The sequence below is a fragment of the Grampus griseus genome (genome assembly GCF_964374135.1).
Source record: "Grampus griseus genome assembly, chromosome: 13".
Classification (NCBI taxonomy): Eukaryota; Metazoa; Chordata; class Mammalia; order Artiodactyla; family Delphinidae; genus Grampus; species Grampus griseus.
Genome location: NC_139007.1, coordinates 39,167,622 through 39,192,461, shown reverse-complemented (window position 1 = coordinate 39,192,461; position 24,840 = coordinate 39,167,622). Strand labels below are relative to the sequence as shown.

Below are 24,840 nucleotides of genomic sequence, written 5' to 3'. Positions count from 1 at the left end.
TTATTTAGGCTGCGCCGGGTCTTAGTTACCACATGCGGGATCTTCCTTGTGGCATGTTTAGTTGCGACATGTGGGCTCTTAGCTGCGGTATGCATGTGGGATCTAGTTCCCGGACCAGGGATTGAACTGGGCCCCCTGCATTGGGAGCACAGAGTCTTACCCACTGGACCACCAGGGAAGTCCTCAGGAGTATTCCTATTTTAAACTGGCTATCTCACTTTCCTCTTCAACATCTTTCAAATTCATTCCCTTTGAACATTTATTAAGAGCTGGCTTTTTCTTTTCCAAATAACATTTAGGACTACATTTTAAATTATAATTCAGTACTCACAAAGTTTCATGAAACACCACTACCTCCTCTATGTGTGATGCACTCTGATAGTTTCAATGCTATTCTATATTATTTTCAAAATGTTGGTAGTGACCCACTAAACTGATTTCACAATCCATTAATAGGATATGAGCTACAGTTTGAAAAATATTGACCTGGCCTAAGTGATAAGGAAGATGAAGTATGAGGAAACTGAATGGCTTAAATTCATAAGGAAAGTGACTGGCAATCATTTGCATAATTCTGTGCAAGTCAATAATTGGCCTCTGGAATATAACTTGTCTCTATATTATTTTTCTGTTGCAGTCTAAATCATTATTGCTTGACTTTTGCCCCCCTCATTCTCCACTCGCTTCCCATTTACTTCCGTGTTTCATACCCATTCTTTCTACTCATGTCTTTGAATTTGATGCTTGTTATGTGGCAGTACTTGTTTGAGATTACTAGGTGAACTGGTATCTTCAATCAACAAGCCTATAGAAAATTAAGAATCCGAGACCAATTCTGCCATACATATAAAGATAGTGAATGAAGAAATACAAACAGGCCAACTTTATCTATCAATGGTTGAAAACAAAGGTTTGGTAGACAAATATTTTTAGAGCATCTATTCTGTGCTGGTCATTATACCTCTGTGTCACCTATTGCTTTTTTTCCTTGTATGTTTATGTATAAGTCTTATCTCCCCTATCAGACTATAAGCAACTTGAAGACAGAATCCATGTATAATGTGTCTTTGAATCTCCCATAGCAACTAGCAAAGTATCTTGAGATCAACAAATCCTTGATTATTAGAGATCAATAAATACTTGCTGAATGAACAAGTCAAACACACCAATATACAAGTAAAGAACTACCTTGGTTCTCAAACCTTTTCCTCTTAGCATCATAATATCAAAGAAAGCATCATTCTGAGTGCCTGTTGTCTGTGCCCGCAAAGAAACAAATAATAAAATACTGAAGTATTCTTAACAAGTGGTTATGTAAAATATGATCACATATCCTTAAAAGATGAAACAGCAGAATAGCTGAACCGGTGCCTGAAACAGCAGTACCTGACCCAATATGGCCACTCCGGATGAGACCACATAATAAGGTTAATGTATTTTCATGAAATGTAATTATTAAATATTTATTGAGAGGCTACTTGCACAGGGCAGGTATTATGCTAGGTGCTGGGCTACAGCGGTAAGCAAGAAAGAATCTTGCCCTCAGGGAGCTTTCAGTCTATGGGAAGACAAACAAACAAATGATAACAAGAAAATGTGCAAAGTGCAAAGATAGGAAAAATATCCAGAAAAGGCAGCTAAGCCAGAATTCGGAGCAGGTAGGGGTGTGAAGAGGAGGCTTAAAGAGAGCTTCTTAGAGGCAGCAGTTAGTTGAGACTTGAAGAATGAGGGGAAGTTAGACAAGCAAAATCTGTGCAGAAAGTATGGTGGATAACTTCATCTTTATTTTAAAAGATTATTCTAGAAAGCTGATTATACCATTCATAGAACTTTTTATCTTCCTTTGACAGAAAATTCATAATGCCCAACATTCCACCTCCAACCTGGATCCAGTCTCCCAACATTACAGACTGTTGAACTGGTCATTTACAAGTCTTATATTGTCAAAAAAACCCACCTCAGAGCATAAAGTAACAAGAGATCAATTTGCTTCTCTAATATTTTCTGTTAAAACTGTTAAACACATAGGATACAATGGACCGTGCATATATAATAAAAATACATTTCTTCAGTGGGGGTGTACTGTTATAATTCTAATGATTGCCTATGGCATCTAGTAGGCTCTTGCACCAAATGAGAATGCAATGACACTGTACCCATAAGGAGAACACTCCCAAAAAACCCACCAGGAAAAAAATCCACCTGATTCTTTAAGTAAATCATTTACAGCTATACTCAAAACAAACTCTGGTCTAGACAATATTTTAAAACTTTAAATTTGCAATTTTGTTATGTCTAATTCTCCTTATGTAACAAAATACAAAAAAGAAAAGGAATTAAAGGAGGAAAGTTACATGAAAATAAGTATGAAGAAAAAAGCTGAGGCATTGGCAAGGTCTATTTAATTACCAAGAAGTGAATTTATTTTCACATCAGTGATAAGTCAATTATTTTTATTTATCCTCATTTTACTTTAACTAAAAGGTGCCATGGCACTCATAAAGAATTTTTTTCATCTCACAGATGCTCTTATGCCTTAGATAGGTTTGTCTTGTTGTACATCTGGGAGTCGGCTTATACTTATCTAAACTTCACATACAATTAAATGTTCTCCGTAGGTACAGCTTTAGTTACAGCTGAATAGAGTTCCAGGAAACCCCATTAGGAGTTTCACTATTTACTCTACACCAACAACGGCAGCTGGTGCATTTTTGGCCACAGTGAGCACTCCTTCCATTGCGCATGACCAACCCACCTTTTCCCCTGAGTTTGATGTCTCACAAATCAAATTTTAATTTAACTTTTGATGTTTTATCATGGGTTAAGAATACTACTTTATAGTTAAAATTTTATTTTTAAAGTAAGAAGGCTATACAAAAAACTCAGAAATAATTTTCAAGCACACCATCCTAGCCAGTTAGCCCACTGCATTAAGTATCTCCTTCTTTAATCTTATACTGCTAAAAACTGAGCATTTCCCTCCAACCCTCCTACCTTTAGCTACAACCTGATAAAAATGGCTATGTTGCCAATGACCCACACAAGTACAGTTAATTCAAGACCCCAGCTCCTATTTCCAGGATTAGAATAGTCACAATACCTCCTGCTTCAGACACTCAAACTTTCTAGTTTCAGTTTCATTAAAGTTGAGACCTGTCGTGGCTAAAAAGTTCCAATTTCATTTTTTTCAATTTCTGATTAAATAAAAAACAAACAAACCTGTTTTTACTTAAGTGAACAAAATCTATGATATCCTACCGAGTTTCTGCTAGGCAGAGCACAGCTGCGGGGTTGCTACAGCAACTCTTGTACACTGACCATAGACTGCCCCATCCAGGAAGGAAATCATTTGCTCCACCCCCTGAGGAGTCAAAGACAAGCAGCAGGCTGTGAGCAGAGATACATTTTGAGTTCAGTAATTGTGATCGAGCAACGAGAGACCATTCCTTATTGTTTTTCCTAATAAATGTCACCCCAACAACACAAACTCCAAACCAAGTTGCTGTGTGTGATTATGTATATCTGCACCATAGTAGGACTATATTCTTTACCCACCCCCCACTAGAAGCCTGAGCCAGGAAACAAGCCAAAGCAATTTCCTCCCAGGCACATAGAAAAAGAAAAAAAAAAAAAATTAGAATATTCTCACTTTTTTGAAGAGTACCTTTTGGCTCTTGCTTTCAGGCTCTAACCCATGCAAACTTAGGTTCTACGACAATTTTTTCTTTTTTTTGGCTACTCAGATTTAACATTTATTGAGTTTTTATTCAGTGCCAACACTTCTGCTGGGTGCTTTGACATGTTATTTCATTTAATCTCACAACAATCCTATGAAGTAGGTAGTAATATAATCCCACCTTTACAAGTAAGAAATGGAGGCTCCAAAAAGTTATTTGATCGCCCAAACTACTAAGTGGCAGAATCACAACATGAACCCAAGTCTCCTAATTCTGAAATCTATGTTTTTTTCTACTACACTACACTGATTTTGCAAGAAATGTCTCAATTCTTAATTGAAATATTCAAGTGTTCCTTAAATGAATTTAATTTCTTATGGTAATTTGTTTTAGTAATACATTTCCAAAAGTAATGACTTCAATACTGATAAATCTATCCGGCCATTGTCCTAAGTGCATAGAAAACAAAGGCACAGAAAGATAGGGCTGCATTAATAGTCCTGGTGAGTTTTTTGCTAAGTATAAACTACAGCACTCACATTCTTTTTTTGTTTTTTTTTTTAAGCATAATTGAATTTTATTTTATTTTTATATAGAAAAAGAAAAAAATGAAATTTATACATTATTACTGAATACCAGCACATTTTATTATTGATGATTTGAGATGTTTGCTTTGTAAATTAAGACTGAAGGTTAACACACTGGGAATGAGCACTGTAAGCAGATATAGAGGGTGTGTGTGTGTGTGTGTGTGTGTGTACTGTAAATATATATATATAATATATAAATATATATTTATATATTATATATATACATAATCTTGTAAGAAAGGAAACAAAGAAATTAGCTCCCATATTAAATATCAAATATCAGGCTTAAACTGGCCTAGTACATAGTTTTCTAGGATTTATGATTATGATTCACTAAAGTTATATGATTTACTAATGTAAAGACCTCAAGCTGTTAGACATATTCTCAAGAAAGAAAAAACAAACGAAAAACAAACAAAAATAACCTACAACAACAAAAAAACAGTGAACTTAGTACAGAGCCCTGTACATAATAAAATGTTTGGCAAATGTTTGTTAAATGCAAAGATCTTCAAGAGTTACTGTGATGCTGGTAGCCAGCCAGTGTCCCAGGTATCTACCCTCTCTAATTAGCTACAACAAAGCCTGCTCTTTTCTGCCTCCTGAGGTCAGCCCTTTGGTGAGAAGGGAAGAAAGGTGCACAATACAAAACAGCTTAAGTGGAATACTGACAAGAGGGAAAAAGAAGCCAAATATAAAAAACTAAGAATCTAATTTATCTTATGCTACCCAAGTCCCCTCCAAATCTGAAAAGGCAACTGCTCCCAGGCACTCAGAAATGGGAGGAATGGATTATTGTTTGGGTGAGGTGATCGGCTGGAAAAAGCCCTGAAATATGTTTCAAAATATTCTGGACTACTGTATTCCTGATTCAGGTGGTATGTTAAACAACAATGTGCATATGTCTGCTCTTTGCCTTATTTGATGACATTAACAAAGCAGCCAGTCTAGCAGTAAAGCTGAAGTATCTCTGGAATAGGAAGGGAAGAAGGGGAAAGGGAAAAATCTTCAAACCTTTGAATTAATTTTACTATTTTTTTTTTTTTTTTTTTGCGGTACGCGGGCCTCTCACTGTTGTGGCCTCTCCCGTTGCGGAGCACAGGCTCCGGACGCGCAGGCTCAGCGGCCATGGCTCACGGGCCCAGCCGCCCCGCGGCATGTGGGATCTTCCCGGACCGGAGCAGGAACCCGTGTCCCCTGCATCGGCAGGCAGACTCTCAACCACTGCGCCACCAGGGAAGCCCTAATTTTACTACTTTTATAACATGCATCAGGGTCGTTTGCTCTAGTCCTGATTGAAAAATGTATCAATAATCATCAAGTCTTTGTTTTAGTAGGTGTGTAAAGGTCATTTGTTACTGTTATTCAGGATGTAACAATAATGACTTTATCTTTAAAACAGTAGATGGTACTGTGAACAGATTGTCACAGGGAATTGCCAAGATATAGATCAGTCTGAGAGTTGGTGGCAGGAAATTAGAATGAGATACACAGCAAAGTGTCAACAGCAGCAAGTGTGCATATCTGCCATTTTTTATCAGTTTTTTTTTTTTAAAGCAGTGAAGAGGAGACCTGGATGAACAGATCTCTAGAAAAAAGAGAGGAAATTCCTGAAGAATGTATATAGAATAGTGGAATTGGATTCACAAAAGGAGACATCATCTAATGGAGTTAAGTTCAAGTCTTTCCAAACTTGAACACATGCAAAACCTTAATCCAACGTTAGATTTTTAAAAAATGTGTAAGTAACTTCAAATTAATTGTATAAGGCTGTCTTAGCAATTATCATTCATGTTTTTATATATAAAATGACGAATATATTAAGCAAGCATTCAAAGTAGTTTATTCAATGTTCTAATATTATTCTTTAAACAGATGAAGGAAATCAGAAGTTAACACTTAGAAAATGTATGTCTCCCTATGTAAAGAATCAAGATTTCAGTAGAAAACAGTATCATAGAAGACAGCCACGATTCAGTTAGTATGAAGCCAAGATTGCTGAGAAGGTGCAGTTCATGAATCAAAATTAAGGGTAAAATCAGGAAATTGAATGACTAATACCAGAGAGAGGAAAGGGTCTTTGAAGGAACTAAGCAAATATGATCTTGGATAGATTATCTCGGCACATGGCTTTCAAAGGGAAGGACAATGGTTAGGAAAATAAGGAAAAAAAGGAAGACCATGAAACAAGATGAAACTCTGAGATAATGATGGAAATAACCTGAAGAAACGTCAATTTTAACCTCTGTTCTACAACCACAGTTTCCAAAGATTTTATTTTAGATGATGGTGATTATTATTATTAAAACAAAACTTATGCTAACTAGAACAACTTTACCACTGCTTTCTCATTCTCAAATTCTCTATTTGATTCATTTCTGGTTAATTAGTTTCACCTTCTGTTGGAGTTTTAGGTTTTGGTTTTTTTTTAACATTTATATTGGAGTATAATTGCTTTACAATGGTGTGTTAGTTTCTGCTGTATAACAAAGTGAATCAGCTATATGCATACATATATCCCCATATCTCCTCCCTCTTGCGTCTCCTTCCCACCCTCCCTATCCCACCCCTCTAGGTGGACACAAAGCACCAAGCACTCACATTCTTGAGGAGAAAAGGCAAAGTTGAAAAATAGGTAAGGTGATGAAACTGAGTTTATACGAAGCAGTCTGTGACATCTCTGGGGCTGAAGGTGCTGTAAAGGGAGAGGGAGTGAAAGTGGGTGAAGGACAAATGTACTATTTGAACCAAAGGGAGAGAAACTTTTATCTCAGCCATTAGGTGCTTTCAAGGACAATTCCAAGTATAAATGTGCCGATTTTCAGTCATCTCCCCACTTCAGGTATGGAAAGGTCTTCTAACAGCACCTCTTCTCTCAATGAGACTGAATCACAGTTTTCCTCCTCCCCCAACAGAGGGTCCACAATTACCCTCTTTCTCCTACACACACTTTTTGGGATTTCCTAGGAGGATATAAGGACTGTCTTTTAAAAAATTGCTTTTCCTAGCTCCCCAAGATGTTGATCTTTTTATTCTTTCACACCTATAGCTTGAACATCCCCCCAGCTGTAGATAAAGATGTACCTCCCAATTCCTTCGGAATCACCATCTCTTAAACTGCTACCCTATCTTCTGAGTTCCTCACTTCCGTTATGCCTTTTCTGTCAGTCTTCTAGTTCTACTTCAGTTGATGACTCCAGTTCTCTAGTTGCCCCAAAGGATTCTGATGAGAAACCAAATAAGTTCAGAAGAGTTGTACTAGTTTCCATAGGCTTCTGGAAAGATAGGTCAACAAATGTAAATTTATTATAAAGCATATATGTACAAAGAAATCTCTTATGGCACCACTAATCAAAATATCAAAAATATAGTTACAAAGGAGTAAGATCAAAAAAAACAAAGCTAGATTTGTAAAAGAGAATGGGAATAGCAGAGGAAGGCTTCCACAGCTGAGTTATTGTCATCTAAAAATTAAGTAACTATGGGTTCCTATTTGTAATTGTCACATAAAAACTTGGGCTAAAGGCCTCTTCCCAAAGCTTTTCCCTTTCCAAAAAAGAAAAACATTTCCCAGCTCTAAAACAAGATAGGGAGGAAGCACCAGGAAAGTTAAAAGACCTTTCCATACTCTGTTAATTTTATATTGGTTCTTAAGGTTCCAAGCCTACTAAATGAAAAAGTGTTATGGCACTTGTATCTCAAATTTAACTCAGTTTTAAATATCATCAGTCTAGTATAATTTTTTAAATTTATCTTAAGGTATCTGCAAAGTGAACAATGTTTCTAACACAAGATTAGGTACTTCAGTCAATAAGAAAAACAAGAAAGCAATCATTTATTATTTGGGGCTCTTAGGAGGTCATTAGGCACTAATTTTAAAATATATAATTTGACACTTTATAGAGGCTAGAAACATAATTCAAAATTTCATAAAGGTATATTAAATTAAAACCACTTTAGACAGTTCAAGATCTCACTGACAAAGTTCATTTAAGGTGACAGTTTTGCTACTGTGTTACTGTTCCCACATGATATCATCTCTTCTCAATTTCATTTGAAGATTATGGACTCGTATTGGAGGAAAGTTGCTGTTTTTTTGAGGAGAGTTAGTTAGCAAACATTTTCTGGGGCTATTTTTTATGTTCTTTGATCCTTTACAGTTGCTATCTTCTTTCTGAATAGCTGAAGCTTCACTCATCTTCAAATTCTGAACTTTTTGCTGCAGTTTGCAGACCTGGAGAGAAAAAAATCTAACATTTTAGTCAAAAATATACTTAAAATATACCTTACAGTAGATGGATTGGATTGATGGTTTAAAGATTACATGAAATTAAAAAGTTCGTTAAGTCTTTATTTATTGAATACCTATTACATGCCTAACACTGTGCTAGTTAGACAAAAATATAATGAATAAAACAATCTTTGCTTTCAAAGAGTTTACTGCTCTTATTAGTGAAATCAAAGCATATATGTGACAACTAGAGAATAATTCAAGCCACAATAACTTTGAGTAGGACAAAAAGTATATATCTGAGAAGGCTAAAAGTAGGACAAGATCAATGTGGGCTGGAGAAGCTGAGAGGAAGGAATGTTTATGTAAGATATGAAATGGGAAAAATCTGGAGAACGGGGAGGTGAGAGAAGGACCTTTCAGGTGACACTAACAATAAAGCAAAGATTTGATGCTAGGAATGGACATCAAGTTTATAGAGTCTATATATATATATATATATATATATATATTAATTTAAAGTATTCATGAATTTAAAGTACTACTGAATGCCAGTTTAAAAAAAAAAAGGCAAAGGAATAACTTTATCTCATTGAGGAGTATCTAGTAATGATTGGGTAGACAGAATTAAACAAAACTTATAAACTAGTCAAAACCTATTTCTTCGAAGTCCAGTCCATTACTCAATCTTTTTTAAATTTTTAAATATTTATTTAATTAAATTAATTAATTTATTTTGGCCAGGCCACATGGCTTAGCTCCCCAATCATGGATCCAACCTGTGCCCCCTGCAGTGGAAGCGCAGAATCCTAACCACTGGACCGCCAGGGAATTCCCTCCATTACTTAATCTATTTCACTTAAGCACAGCCTAATTTGTAGAGCTGGTCTAGACATTGGCTAAGTATCTGGTGTTCTATTTGTCTAAAAATGCTTGAAATTTTATACTGCTATAGTTATTATGGAATATAAATAATATTTTCAAAATATTATTTATGTACACACTTCCTAAATTTAAAAAAAGTGACTATTCTTCTATTCCTTTCAAGTTTCTCCTGTGTGATTCTAAGAAAGTATACAAGTTATATAATCTTCACCCTAACACAATCATACAAAAATTTTACTTACTATAGACTTAAAAGCCAGTAAAGTGAAAATGTTTGCTTCAAAATTTCATTTCCTTCTTTCTTTCTTTATTGGCTATAGAAGAGTAAAGGCAGTAAAATTCTGCATTTTTTATTACTTTCCTATAAAAGTGGGGAAGGCTTAATTGTGAGGTTAATATATCACCAACTTATATGAATGCTGATTATTCCATAGGCAGATAGCTACATGATATGACCTGAGGGTTCCTGGAAAGATTTTCTCTGCTTTCTGTTCCAGTAGCATAATCGTACTAAGAATGGAGTCATTGTCTTGGGATAAAATATAAGATTCCATGATTTTTTCATTAAAATATTAAAACTGTTATGCCATTCTTAGCTGTTAAGAATTTACACACAAGGATAGAGTCCCCCTCATCACCCCTCTAGAGCTAGCTGAGCACAGGTGGAACACAGCATAGCTTGTTCTGGGAAACTGGAAATAGCAGTCTTAGAGTTGGGGTACTGCTTCAGAAGCCAGGTTTATATATGCACTAGACACCTGTTGACATAAGGGGTTTCATTAAGGCATTAGGGAAGAGAGGGATAAGGGGAAAGAATGCTAAAAGGATAACTGGGAGAGCTGTAAAGCAAATCTAGCCTACCTCTTAATTTTCCCAAACTTATTTTTGAATACATAACTAAACTTTCTTTTCTTTTCTTTTTTTGGCCACACCATGAGGCTTGCAGGATCTTAGTTCCCCAACCAGGGATTGAACCTGGGCCCCAGCAATGAACGGGCTGAGCCCTAACCACTGGACCACCAGGGAATTTCCCATAACTAAACTTCCTTGTTTCCTTTTCTTTGTATTATCTTGGAGAGTTACATAGGAGGCCATGTTATTTCAATGGACAGATGACTCTATAATAAGCCTAAGGGATTCCTATCTATCATCTTTTCTCTAAGCCATACATACAGGCCTCAAATTTGGAAGGTCATACAGAGATATAACACTGAATCCAGATACATTATCTTTTCATTAAAATCTTTTACTAAAGCCTCTTACATTTTCTTGATGCTTCATTAATTTAGAAATTTGTTCTCCTTTAATTTCCATTTTCTTGACTAAATGTTCTAGTTCACATTCTATGTTTTCACAGACTGATTGGCTTTCAGTTTCTTTCATTTGATTCAGAAGGTCTTGGTACTCCCTATGAAAGAAAAGCAAATATCAAGCACTATTACAGTTTATAGTATATGTCTTTGTCACAATTAGACAATATTCTGTTCAATCATAAATTTTAATCAGAGTTAAATATTAACCTTCAAAGACAGTCTCTTTCTGTAGGGTTATCAAATTAAATCTATGGTAATTATAAACAGGCTCTTATGCTTTGAGATTAGATATATTTAGAAATATATTAGACTTAGGATCTTAAAGAATCCTAAAAAAAAGGTCTGAATCCTTGATGTTTACAGTTAAATGTAGTAAAATATTCTGATGTCCTTAGCTAGAGGCATTAAGGGACTCTTTTTCATTCCAAGTTTGGAATTCTTAGTGTAGAATCTGTGGAAGAATTCCAGCTATAGAAGTATTTGCCTGAGAAATCCCTAGATTTGGTGATAGCCTACTCAAAGAAACACTGCCAATAGAACTAGTTATATCTTCTACAGAGGTCTTAGTTCAACTAGCTGGCCGCCCAAATCACATATTTTCTGGAATTTTTGTTGAATATATATTTAAACTTGAAGCTTAAAATATATATCCCATACAGAATATTGTTTACTATGGATGCTTCAAACGTGTAATGCAGACCAGCCAGAATCTAAAACAAGAAATTGCTTTCCTATTTATCTAATGAAATCATTCATTTAACTAAAAAGATTATAAAAAACAAATGGAGAATCTTTCTTATAAAAGTATTTGTGAGTTACAATTTAAGGTCACCAGACTCCATTTGTTAGAATGACAGAAATATTTGTCTATCAGTTCAGATCTTGGGAATACAGAAACACTTTAAATTGGAAAAAGTAGTAATTACACACAGATAATTAAAATGCAATTTAAATACAACAAATATAATGAAAAATCAATGACAACAAATCTGCAGATCAAAATAAATCCAAATGGCTAAGTAAGACTTTTAAGAATTTATAAGTGGCACTGTTTGAAAGACTGACAAGAAAAAAAGATACCTAAATATCTTGCTACTTCTTCTGATAAATACTTACATAGTCATTTGGTCCAGCTCATCTTGCATTGCCATCAAAAGTTCAGACAAATTGTTACAAACGGAAATGGACTTTTCTGAGTCAGAAGGTACAGCTTCACATTGAGAAGTTGATTTAGAAGGCTTGTAGAGACATCTAGGTTCAGAAACTTCAGCCAGTTTCTGAAGGATATGTGGCCTGTAATGTTGCATTGTCTGCAGGTTTGGGGTACTTGCATTCCTGGAATGGCCTGCACTGGCAGACTTCGGGGGAAAAGAAATAGCTGAGAACGATTTTAAATAACTGATGGCATTTAAATATCACTTACAACAAAGCCTGAGTTTATCTGACCAAGTATCCTCATTTTTCCCCCTCTCACCTTCTCAGCCACAATAGGCAGTGATCCAAACTTTGAATAAATTTGCTGAGGTGGTCCTCTCTTTAAACATTTAGTTTTCTAAATATTGACAAGGGAAAAAGTAAACAAAAAATATTTAAAAAGACATTTATCAAATGCAACATTATTAGCCATTAGGAAAATGCAAGTTACAATGAAACATCACTATACACCTATTAGAACAGCCAAAAAAAAAAAAAAAAGTGACACCACCAAATGCTGGCAAGGATGTGGAGAAACCAGATCACTCATATGCACAAAATAATGCAGCCACTTTGGAAGACAGTTTGGAAGTTTCTTATAAAACTAAACATGTAGTTATCATATGATTTAGCAATTGCACTTTTAGACATTTATCCCTGAAAAATGAAAACTTATGTTCACACAAAAACCCATATACAAATGTTTATAACTGCTTTATTTGTGATAGCCTAAAACTGAAAACAATCCAAATATCCTTCAATAGGTAAATGGTTAAACTGTGGCACATCCATAACATGGAATACTACACAGAAACTTTTAAAAATGTATTAATACTTGGGTGGATTGCAAGGGAATTGGCTGAGCAAAAAAAGCCTCTCAAAAGGTTACATACTGGGCTTCCGTGGTGGTACAGTGGTTAAGAATCCACCTGCCAATGCAGGGGACATGGGTTCGAGCCCTGGTCACGGAAGATGCCATATACCGCGGAGCAACTAAGCCTGTGCGTCACAACTACTGAGCCCACGTGCCACAATGAAGCCTGTGTGCCTAGAGCCCATGTTCCTCAACCAGAGAAGCCACAGCAACAAGCCCGCACACAATGAAGAGTAGCCCCCACTAGCCACAACTAGAGAAAAGCCCACGTGCAGCAACGAAGACCCAACGCAGTCAAAAATAAATAAAATTTTTTTAAAAAAGGTTACATACTGTATGATTACATTTATATAGCATTCATGAAATAAAATTATAGAGATGGTAAACAGATTAGAAAATGCTAAGGGTTAGGGAGCAGGATGATGTGTAACTATAAAGGGATGGAATGAAGAAACCTTATAGAGGTGGAATAGTGCTGTATCTTCATTGTGGTGATGGTTACATGAATATACACATGTGATAAAACTATATAAAACTACATATACTCACACACACACATACATATACACACACAACTAAGTGAATAAAAAACGATTGAAATCTCCATAAGTTCTGTGTATTGTACCAATTTCAATTTCCTGGACTTTATACTATATTTATGAAAGATGTTACCATTGGGGAAAACTGGTTGAAGATACATGGGACCTCCCTTTATATTTTTTTGTTATCTCCTGTGAATATATAATTTTTCAAAATAAAAAGTGAAAAACAAAAATAGACACTTATGGTTAGGATATGGAACAATGGTAACTGCTGATTGGAACATAAACTGGTCCAATCACTTTGGACATTATCTCGTAAAGCTAAGGTGCATAACACTTATGGCCCAGCATCTTAGAGAAACTCCTGAACACATGCACCAAGAGGTATGTACAAGAAAGTTCTTAACAGTGTTTTTTATAATAATAAAAAGTGAGAAACAAACCAAATGATCACTGAAAGGAGAAAGGAAAAAATATTTTTAGCAATAAAAAGCAGCAAACCATAGGTATATGCATCATTTGGAAGAATCTCATAAACTTAATGCTGAGTGGAAAAAGAAAGCTGCTGAAGAACACGAACAGAATAAGTCCATTTACATAAAGTTCAAAGCATAACCCTAAACCATGTATTTCTTAGGAATACTTATTTGGCAAAGTAATTTTTTTTAAAAAAGCCAGAGAATGATAAAAGCAAAATCAGAATTGTGGTTAATCCTTGGACGGAGGGAATACAATTTAGGAGAGATATATGCTGGGGCTTAACAGTGCTGGTAATGTTCTATTTCTTAAGCTGGGTGGTCACTCTACCAAGTGCTAATTTCATTATTATCCTTCGAGCAGACATTTTTTGTTATATATACTCCTTCATGAAACATTTTTAAAAAGACACTGCTGAACTACATTCTTTTTTTTTTTTTTGCAGTACGCGGGCCTCTCACCGCTGTGGCCTCTCCCGTTGCGAAGCACAGGCTCCGGACGCGCAGGCTCAGCGGCCATGGCTCACGGGCCTAGCCGCTCCACGGCATGTGGGATCTTCCCGGACCGGGGCACGAACCCGCGTCCCCTGCATCGGCAGGCGGACTCTCAACCGCTGCGCCACCAGGGAAGCCCTGCTGAACTACATTCTTAAAAGTAAATGATTTCACTATTTTTGTAGGAAGGATTGAACTAGGGTGACCAATTGTCTCAATTTGCCCATGATACAGAATTTTCAGTACTAAAACTAGGAAAGTCACAGGCAAACTGGGGTGAATTGGTCACTCTAGTTAACACTTCACCAAGAGAATAATCAATAAACTGAGCATATTCCATAATGAAAACAAAATATTCCGAACTCTAAATGAAAATTTAGATATCTTAACTATTATAAACATTCAATTTTTTTTTTCTGAAAATTAAAGAAATAAAATGGCTTAGAGGTAGAGAAATCACAAGTTTGTGAGTCAGTTCTTATTCACTCAGAGTTGCCTGGTGACCCTGGACAACCATTCAACCTCTGTACTTCAGGAATGGTAATTTCAAGTAATGGAAAACAATGGTCTGGTCTAAGGCTATTTCAAGCAGTTATAATTAAGAGTAAAAGAAATTTAATTCTTTTAATTACTATATTGGATGAGATCTCTGATTGATTAGTCTAACCTTTTAAGAGAATAATGAAAACGTCACAGGAAAGGCTTCCATCATCTTGCTTACCACATTCAAACAGCCTGATTCTTTACTTCCAAGTTCACCTTATACTGTTGTCGCTTACCATCTAGAAGTATAGCTCTAATCATTTGCCTACAAGCCTGCAATGGTTCCCAATGACTTATAGAATAAAAGTTCAAATTCTTAACATAGCATTGAAGATCAGTCATAATGTCACCTCAAGCTATATTTTCAATTTCAGTCTCATATGACACCATCTCACACCCAGTACTGGACAATTACTTATCGTTTCGTGGAAAAACCAACTATACTCTCAGACTGTAAAACACTTCTCCTCATCTCTATCAATACTTACTAATTTTCCAAGGCTGCCTTTAATGCTGCTTCTTGCATGACCCCTTCACATATTCTTTATCTATACAGCACCACAGTACTTTGTTTATACCTTCATTAAGTTTTTATTATACTCTGTCTTATATTTGTATATTTATCTGCCTTTCTGTAAATTCCTGTGTTATTTATCTTTTTACTACCTAAAGGTACTAGTCTATGTAAATCAAGATGTATGAATTGAATGAACTACATTCAGGATATGGAGTGTCAGTGAGACAAGCAGGACTCTCATAGAGGTCTCAAAATCAGATCCTACCTTCAGCAAGCAACGAAGTGTCCCTGCCATCTTTAAAGGGAGGCATTATTACAGGCAGATCCTATGAACTTGGGACTTGAACTAACTACTTTTTAAAAGTGATTTTGCTGTTAATTACTTTTTCTTTTCTTCCAGCAGCTACCTTTTCTTTCCTTCATTTCTTTTACCTTGTTTCTCCCTGTACCTTATTAAAATTTTTTTTCCACTAACTCATCAAAGGATGCCATAAAACACAAATACAAAATTAAGTCAATAATTTTTCCACTTGCAAATTACTTATAGTGATTTTCTATTTGGCTTTGCAGCTTCTAATCTTCCTGTAGAGACAAGAAAGAAAACATACTTGAGGAAGGAAATAAGCTAAAAAATCAACATAAATTGCATTGGGAAAATGCTTTTCATTACTGTATTTTGCAAATTCTTTGAAAGAAAAAAATCTGTGAAAAATGCAGCCAAACTATTAAATAGTAACTCTTATTTATGGAATAAATGACTAGCTAAAGTTAAGTATAACATTTCCTCCATTATCGTATCCATAGGGTGAGCCTATGGCAGTGGCCAGAACTTGCAAATAGCATGCCTGGTTCCCACAGCAAAGAACACACACAAACACTACATGCATATTGAGTAAACAGTAATGATGGTCATCAAAACTATAATTTCAGAATCATGAGATTAAAAGGGATTAACATTTTCTTTCTTACCATTATAAATAAGAAAGTTTAATATAATAAACCCCAAACATCAACTCATCTAAACAAAATATTATTGGTAAATCTATAAAGTACTTCCCCAATCTTTATTTTTAGGCAAATCCAAAGGCTATGAGCACAGAAAAAAATAAATAATTTACCTAGAGAAATGACTATAATTTATAATACAATATAATTTAATACTGTATCTTTGTCTTTTTATTGTGCATATATTATATAAAACTGCTTCTAGGATCTATTGTGCTTGTCAGTATCTATTGTGTTGTTTATTGCCTCTTTCGTAAAGTATCCAAAGTACATTTCTCTAACAGTTTAGTACTAGGAAAATGTTTGTCTTTCTAGAAAAACTGGAAGGCTTATTGTTATTTCACAAAGATAGATGTACTGCCTATTATATGCTCCTTTTTGCTTTGGCTGTTAAGCAAACTCAGAGCTAGGTTTTGCACTCAACTGCTGTTACTTTCTTTAACCTAGGTTTTATGGAATTTTCTGTCCTCACACCCCAAACCATCATTACTTGACTCATGTTTTTAGGCCCATTTCAAAGCATTGTCTTGTATTATAAATCTTTTCAAATTTTTTTTGGAAATGGATAGGTATAAATATTAAAAAGGTAAAGAAATAAGTATTAGCAAGAAATAAGTATTAGCAAGATAAGAATAAAGTGTTTGCATACCTTTGAAGATTTCTTCTTTTCCTTGGAGCGCTTTGGATTTGATACTGAAGACATCAAAATTCTACTGATTTCAAGTTCAGTTTGAAGCTACAATATTGAAAAAAAATGTATTAAATTGATTTTTAACAAGTTCCTTCTTCTTCAAAAACATTATAATGAGGATCAGATCTCAATTTATAAAGACAAAATATTTTTTGAGGAAGAAAAGAAAACCTCAAACACTATTTTTTGTGTGAAAAAGTTACCAGGTCTACTGGTAATTACAATCATTTTCTGTTTTTAAGAGAATGAATTATTTTATATATCTCAAACTGAAAACAATCTATAGCAGGAATTGTTTCAACTGAGAATATATATATGTTTGTCAGAATTTCAAAAGACCAAAAGATCTCTTGGCAATACATCCAAGTATATAAATATACTGGCTGACTTATTGAGAACTTCAGTATTATAGCAAAATGAAACAAAAAATAACAAGCTAGGAAGCAGAAATTAGAGTCTAGAATACAGGCTTCAGTTAATAAAGTACAATAAAACATACATGATTTTAATGTGATAGATGATATAGTGCTCTATTTACCTGAGAAGCTTTGTCTTGAAAGAGCTTACGCTGATGTTCTTCTTCCTTTAGTTTTTCCTCTAAATGTTTAATCTTGCCCTGCAAAAGAATAAAAAATCTGGGATTATTATACAAAAACTAAAGCCAAATATCTTATATTCCTTTTCCAAATAGAGTCCTTAGGGTATTGATTCTTGATAGTTTGGTAAATTAAAGCAGAAAGTAATAAAAAGGAATGGCAAAAGATGCTAAATTTTTCTTGGCTTTCTTCCTATGCTTCTTTACCTGCTATTATATACAAGAAGAACAAAGGAAAAGCAAAGAATGTATATGCATAGGCTCTTTTAACTTTCATCAACAAAATCATAATAATGAAAATTTGGGAGGTTTTAAAGGTCTAGAATGTCAAACAATTATAGTTTTGGGTCTCAATGTTTCATTCAAAATATAGACAAATTACAACAAACATCTATTTATGCTGTACTTAGGGAAACAACAGTAATATACATGAAATGATATGATTTGACTCATACCATGTATATACTGTATAACCTTATACACATAAGTATTTCATCTTATATCCATGGTGTAGTTTAGAATAAGAAGACAGTACTATTTCAAAGGGTGAGCTTCCTGAGTGTTGGAAAACTCAAGGAAGGCTTCACAGAGGAAGCAGGACTGGGAGAAAGTCCTATGAAATGGATAGGATTTGGGTGGAAAAGGAGAGGGTATTTCAGGACAGGATCTAGAATAGGCTTAACTTAATTGTAAGTGGTGAAAGGCAATCTTTTCAATATCCTTTAGGTAAATTACTTAACGAATGAAAATGTTCTGCCATTGCAGAAGAAACCAAAACTACAATTTCACATCAAAAGGCAAGCTCATTCATGCTGTGATAGAATATATTAACTTTTCATCTCTATAGGCAGGAATTCATATCTGGATTACTAAAAGTTGTTAATGAAGTTTTACGAATCTAATTTTACTGCATATTCACATACAGTGTAATTATGCTTAATACTAAAGATTTATTCCTGGCATCACCACTTCAAAGAAACAAGTAGAAGCTTACCTCAGCAGTTTTCTGAGTTGTTGTAAGTTTAAAACATTCTTTTTCTAAGACATCAAGCTTTTCAAGTTTTGCTTGCAGCTTCATATGATCCTGTTCTTTTTCCCTTTGAAGCTGGGCCTGGAAAGGAAAAAAACAAAACCTAAGTTTGGCAAGTGATGCCAATGGCTCAAGAGTAATACAATTTCTAAGAATTCAAAGTATAATATAAATCTGTCATAAGAAACACGCACATACATGTACATACTTTAGGTGCTTATGAGCAAAAAACAAGAAAATAAAATACTTTTAAAAAACAAATATAATGTGTAAAAAAAGATATTAGATCAATGGAACAAAATCTTCTATGTATCTTTATATAGTATTTCTTACTATGGAAAACATCATCAGTGAAACGTGTATTAAATAAATAAAGGTGTTATTCACAAGGTGACCAAACCAGTCACTGATTTACCCCCTCTCTAACTATAACATAGCAAAGTAACTATCAGAGGAATAAAACATACAGAGAACTATCTTTTATTAACTTAAAACTGCTCTAAAAAAATAGTCTATTAAAAAACAAAAAACTGAAACAACCAATAAACAGAGTCTTGGTGACCTGTGGTCTAACATTCAATTGGAGTTATAGAACGAGAGGAGAGAGAAGTCAGACAAGGATAATTATTTGAAGGATAATGGCTAAAAATGTTCCAATTTTGATGAAAAATATTAACTAACATATTCAAGAATCTAAAACAAACAAACAAAAAATAACCCAAGCAGAATAAATACAAAGAAAACCCCATTTGGGCACATTATCAAATGGTGGAAAACCAGTGATAAAAGGAAAAAAAAGCAGCCTGAGAAATAACACATTATGCACAGAGGAATGAAGATAACAATTCTCATTAGAAACTATGAAATCCAGAGGACAATTGAGAGAACAGCTTTAATGTGCTAAAAGAAAAAAAGCATCAACTAGAATTCTATATCCAGTGAAACTATCGTTCACCAATGATGGTGAACTAAAGCCTTTTCCAGACAAATACATGCTAAGAGAATTCCCAGCATACTTTTAAAAGAAGTACTTCAGACTAAAGGAAATGACACTAGATGAAAAATTGATTCTACATAAAGAAATAAAAAGCACTGGGAATGGTAAAAATGTGGATAAATATCTCCTTGTTTCTTAATTTTCTTTAAAGGAAAACTGATCATTTAAAGCAGAAACAAAAACAATGTATTGTGAGTTATATAACATATGTAGAAATAAAATATATGAAAACTGTAGCACAAAGGGAGACAAGTGGAAGCATACTGTGGTAAGGATCTAATATTACATGTGAATGTTTTAATACTAATTCATGGCAGACTGTGGTACGTTAAGAACACATATTTTAACCTGTAGAGAAGGTGCTAAAAAGGAGAAGGAGAAGGGAAAAAGTACAAGAAGAGAAGTCAATAGAATATAAGAAGAAACCACTAGAGAACTTAAAAAATATTTTTAGCTGAAAGATAATGAAAATACAAAATATCAGAATCTGTGGGATGCAAGTAAAGCAATGTTTACAGTGAACTTGATAGTTTTAATCACAAGATATAACATTTAAAAAGAAATAATAAAAGTTTTAAAATCAATAATCTAAGTTTCTAACATACAAAGGTAGGGAAAAAATAGCAAATTAAACCCTACATAAATAGAAGGAAGGAAATAATAAAAATGAAGTGCAAATCAATGAAATAGAACATAAAACTTTAAAAAAATTTTTTTTGAAAAAATCAATAAAGTTGATAAAGTGATAGGTAGAGTGATAATTTTAAAAAGAGCAAAAATACAACTTAGTAATATCAGGAATGAAAGAGGGACTTCTCTAAAGACACAAGAAGAAACGAAAATCTGGGTAGCCCAATCTCTGTTACAAATAAATTGAATTCATTATTCAAAAACACTTTACATTTAAAGAAAACTCCAGTCCCAGATAGCATCTATCAAATTTGAATTCTATCAAACATTTATGGAGGAAATAACACTACTCTTATACAAGGTCTTCCAGAAAATAGAAGAAGGAATCTTCCCAACTAATTTTATGAGGCCAACAAAACCATAACACCAAAACCAGACATTATAAGAAAATTACAAACCAAGATTCCTCATGGACAAAGGCACAAAAATAGTTAAGCAAAATATTAGCAAACTGAATCAAGCAATGTAAAAAAAGAATACTATTTTAAGATTGATTGGGGTCTATACCAGGAATGCAATGTTGGTTAACATTTGAAAATCAAACAGTGTAACTTACCATGTTAACAGAAGGAGTGAGAAAAATCATATGACCCTTTCACTAGATGTAGGAAAAGCAATTCACAAAATTTGATACCCATTCACAATAAAAGCTTTTAGCAAACTAAGAATAGAAAGTAATTTCCACACCTTGATAAGGAATAACTATGAAAAACCTAGAGGTAATATCCTAGTGAAAGACTGGCATCTTTCTCCCAAAGATCAGAAACAAAACAAAGATGTCAGTCCTTACTACTCCTAATTAACACTATACTAGGTGTAATAGCCAGAGCAATAAAGTATGAAAAAGAAATAAAAGCCAAAAAATTTAGAAAAGGAGAAATAAAGCTGTCTTTATTCACAGATGACATGATTGTGTATAAAGAAAATCCTTTGAAAATATGAAAACTACTGGAATAAATTTAGCAAGGCTGCAGGATACAAAGTCACATAAAAATCAATTACATTTTTATATGCTAGTAATAGAAAAATGAAAAAAAGTCCAATATTGCTCATAATAACATTAAGAATACAAAGTTCTTAGAGATAAATTTAACAAAAGATGTGCAAGACCTCTCATAAAAACTACAAACCACTATGAAGAGAAAGTAAAGAAGACTGAAATAATAGAGAAATATACTATGTTCAGGGTTCAGAAGATTCAATATTTTCGAGTTATCAATTTTTCCCCAAATGATCTATAGATTTAACAATATCCCAATCAAAATCTCAGCAGACTTATTTTTTAGAAAATGTTACACTGGTTATAAAATTTATATAGAAGTGCAAAGGATCTATAATAACAACAAAAAGAACAAAGCTGGAAGATTCACACTACTTGATTTCAAGACTTATTATAAAGCTACATGGTATTAGTGTAAGAATAGACCAAAAGATAATACAGAATCCCAGAAACAGACTTTTTCCATCTTTGCCAATTGATTGTTGACAAAGGTGCCCAATGAATTCAACAGGAGAAAAGAAATCTTTTAACAAGTGGTGCTGGAACAACTGGGCATCCACATGGAAAAAATTTAACCTTGAATATTTCCTCTCACCATACAAAAATTAATTGCAGATGGATCACAGGAAAAAAATGAAAACAAAAAGCTTTTAGAAGAAAATATTTTGGAAAACAGTTTCACAGTTTCTTATAAACATACACCTACCCTGTGGTTCAGCAATTCTACTACTAGATATTTGTCCAAGAGAAATTAAAACATATGGTCACAAAATAATTTGTACAAGAATGTCCATAGCAGCTTTATTCATAATATCTCCAAACTGTCCATAGCAGCTTTATTCATAATATCTCCAAACTTTATTCATAATATCTCCAAACAAGCCAAATGTCCATCAACAGAAAAATGGATAACCAACTTGTGGCATATCTATATAATGAAATTCTATACAGCAATAAAAGGAATGAACTACTGATACATACAGCAACATGGATTAATCTAAAAAACTTTATGTTAAACCAAAGAACCAGACACAAAAAAGTACATTTTCTATGATCCAATTTATATGAAGTTCTAGGACAGGCAAACTTAATCTGAAGTAAAATAAATCAGAATAGTAGTTGTGTTGTTGGGAGGTGGGTATAGAACAGGGAATAACTTGGCAGAGATATAAGAAAATTTCTGGGGTGATAAAAATGTTCTGTTGGACTTCCCTGGTGGCACAGTGGTTGGGAATCTGCCTGCCAATGCAGGGCACACAGGTTCAAGCCCTGGTCCAGGAAGATCCCATATGCCATGGAGCAACTGGGCCCATGCGCCACAACTACTGAGCCTGCACTCTACAGCCTGTGTGCCACAACTAAGCCCACATGCCACAACTACTGAAGCCTGCGTGCCTGGAGCCCATGCTCCGTTAACAGGAGAGGCCACCACAATGAGAAGCCTGCACACTGCAATGAAAAGTGGCCCCCACTCGCCACAACTAGCAAATGCCCACACACAGCAATGAAGACCCAACGCAGCCAAAAATAAATAAATAAATGAATTTATTTAAAAAATGTTCTGTTATTTGGTAGGACTATGGATTACATGAGCATATTCATTTATCAATGATCACTGAACTGTACATTTAAGACCTGTGTATTTCACTAGATGTAAATTATACTTCAATAAAAACATTTAAAAAATGGTTAAAAGTCACTGATCTACAATATTTAGCTAGCATAGGAATTTCTACGTTATTTTATAAGGTAAAATGTGAATAGGTGAATAGATAGATATCTTGTGCTTTTAATTGGCATTTCCCTGGTTACTAATGAGATTGATCAAGTTTTCTATAAATGTATGATCATTTGTGATTCCTTTTATCCTGCAAAATGCCTCTTCATAACTTTGCCCACTTTTCTACTGCTTTGTTACTTTTTGTATCTTGCCTAAAAAATCTCCCTTAACTCCAAGGTCATAAGGATATTGTTCTGTATTTGCTCCTAAAAATTCCAACGTTTACATTTAAGTCTTTAATCCATCTGGAATTGATTTTCGTGTATGGTAGGGATCAATTTCTTTCTGCTTTTTTTTCTCACACAGATAACCAATTTTCCCAAAACTGTTTACTGAAGTCTGACTTTTCTCCAATGTTCTGCAGTGGCATCCTTGTTTTATATTGAGTTTCCACATAAGTGTGTCTGACTATATCCTATTCCTTTATTCAGGTGTCTATCCATACAAATATCATGTTAATTTTTATTTATTTTTTTGCGGTACGTGGGCCTCTCACTGTTGTGGCCTCTCCCGTTGTGGAGCACAGGCTCTGGACGCCCAGGCTCAACGGCCATGGCTCATGGGCCCAGCCGCTCTGCGGCATGTGGGATCTTCCCGGACCGGGGCACGAACCTGTGTCCCCTGCATCAGCAGGCGGACTCTCAACCACTGCGCCACCAGGGAAGCCCTATCATGTTAATTTTGATACCATCAATACAGTAAGACCTCACCTTATTCTTCTTCAGAATAGCTTGGCTACTCTTGGACCTTTCCTTTTTATATAAATTTTAGAATCACTTTTCCAGTTCCTTGAAAAACCTATTAAATTCTTGCCCATTAAAATCCAGTATTGACTGGTACTTTACCCATTTCCAACATAAAGCAAAGATCTTAGAACACTTAAACTATATTTACCAGTTCCCAATTTATGAGCTTCTGTTCTCATTAATTTTAATCCTTTATATATATTTAAATATATAAATAAAACATTATTATTGCTGTTTTATACAATATTCATTTAGATTTACCCATATATTTACCATCTTCGTTGTTCTTCATTCCTTCCTGCATCTCTGACCTTCCATCTAAGACACCTTTCCTTCTGTCTGAATAATGTCCTTCGGTGTTTCCTTAGAATGTATCTCCTAGTAACAAACTATCTCAGATTTTGTCAGTCTTAAAATGTCTTCACTTTACCTTTATTTCTGAAGGATATTTCCCCCAGGCATTGGACTCTAGATTGGTAGTTATTTTCTTTTACTGCCTTAATTATATCCATTTTCTTCCAGATTCAGTATTTTCAGTTGAGAAGTCCACTGTTACTTTAATTGCTGTCCTTTTGAACATACCCTTCCCCCCACCGCCAGCAGCTTTTAGGATTTTATTCTTGTCTTATTATTTCTTTTATTTCTTTTTATTTTTCCTACTTTGGTTTTATCTTCTTGAATCTGTGGTCTGATTTTTTTTAAATCAATTTTTTAAAATTCCCAGCCATTATCTCTTCAAATATTGTTTCTGTCCTATTCTTTCTCTTTTCCTTTTGGAACTCCAATCACAGATAAATTTGACCTCACTCTAACTTCTGCCTCTTACTCTCTTTTCTAAATTTACTATTGTTTTGTCTCTTCATTGATCTGGACAGTTTCAGTGTCTAGTTCACTAATTATCTCTTCTAATCTGCTATTAGATCCACCATTACGTTCTAAATTTCACTTATTGTACTTCTTAGTTCTACA

The 24,840-nt window shown here is 34.3% G+C and overlaps 1 protein-coding gene across 4 annotated transcripts in view; it reads right to left on the bottom strand.

Annotated features, from left to right (window-relative positions):
- Positions 1 to 3,257: 3,257 nt before the first annotated feature.
- Positions 3,258 to 24,840, bottom strand: part of CEP57L1 (centrosomal protein 57 like 1) — a 65,739-nt gene continuing 44,156 nt past the window's right edge. For 3 of the 4 annotated variants that reach the window (XM_082669137.1, XM_082669136.1, XM_082669138.1), the window contains 7 exons: positions 18,623 to 18,739; positions 17,572 to 17,649; positions 16,992 to 17,078; positions 12,171 to 12,248; positions 11,813 to 12,054; positions 10,647 to 10,791; positions 8,067 to 8,501 (listed from right to left, as the gene is read on the bottom strand). In XM_082669137.1, coding sequence (XP_082525263.1) covers positions 8,283 to 8,501; positions 10,647 to 10,791; positions 11,813 to 12,054; positions 12,171 to 12,248; positions 16,992 to 17,078; positions 17,572 to 17,649; positions 18,623 to 18,739 — 966 coding nt within the window. In that variant the 3' untranslated portion in view covers positions 8,067 to 8,282. Of the gene's footprint in view, positions 3,362 to 6,868; positions 6,963 to 7,351; positions 7,491 to 8,066; positions 8,502 to 10,646; positions 10,792 to 11,812; positions 12,055 to 12,170; positions 12,249 to 16,991; positions 17,079 to 17,571; positions 17,650 to 18,622; positions 18,740 to 24,840 lie in introns of those variants that run through there. The other variant, XR_014297636.1, reaches the window with a different exon arrangement.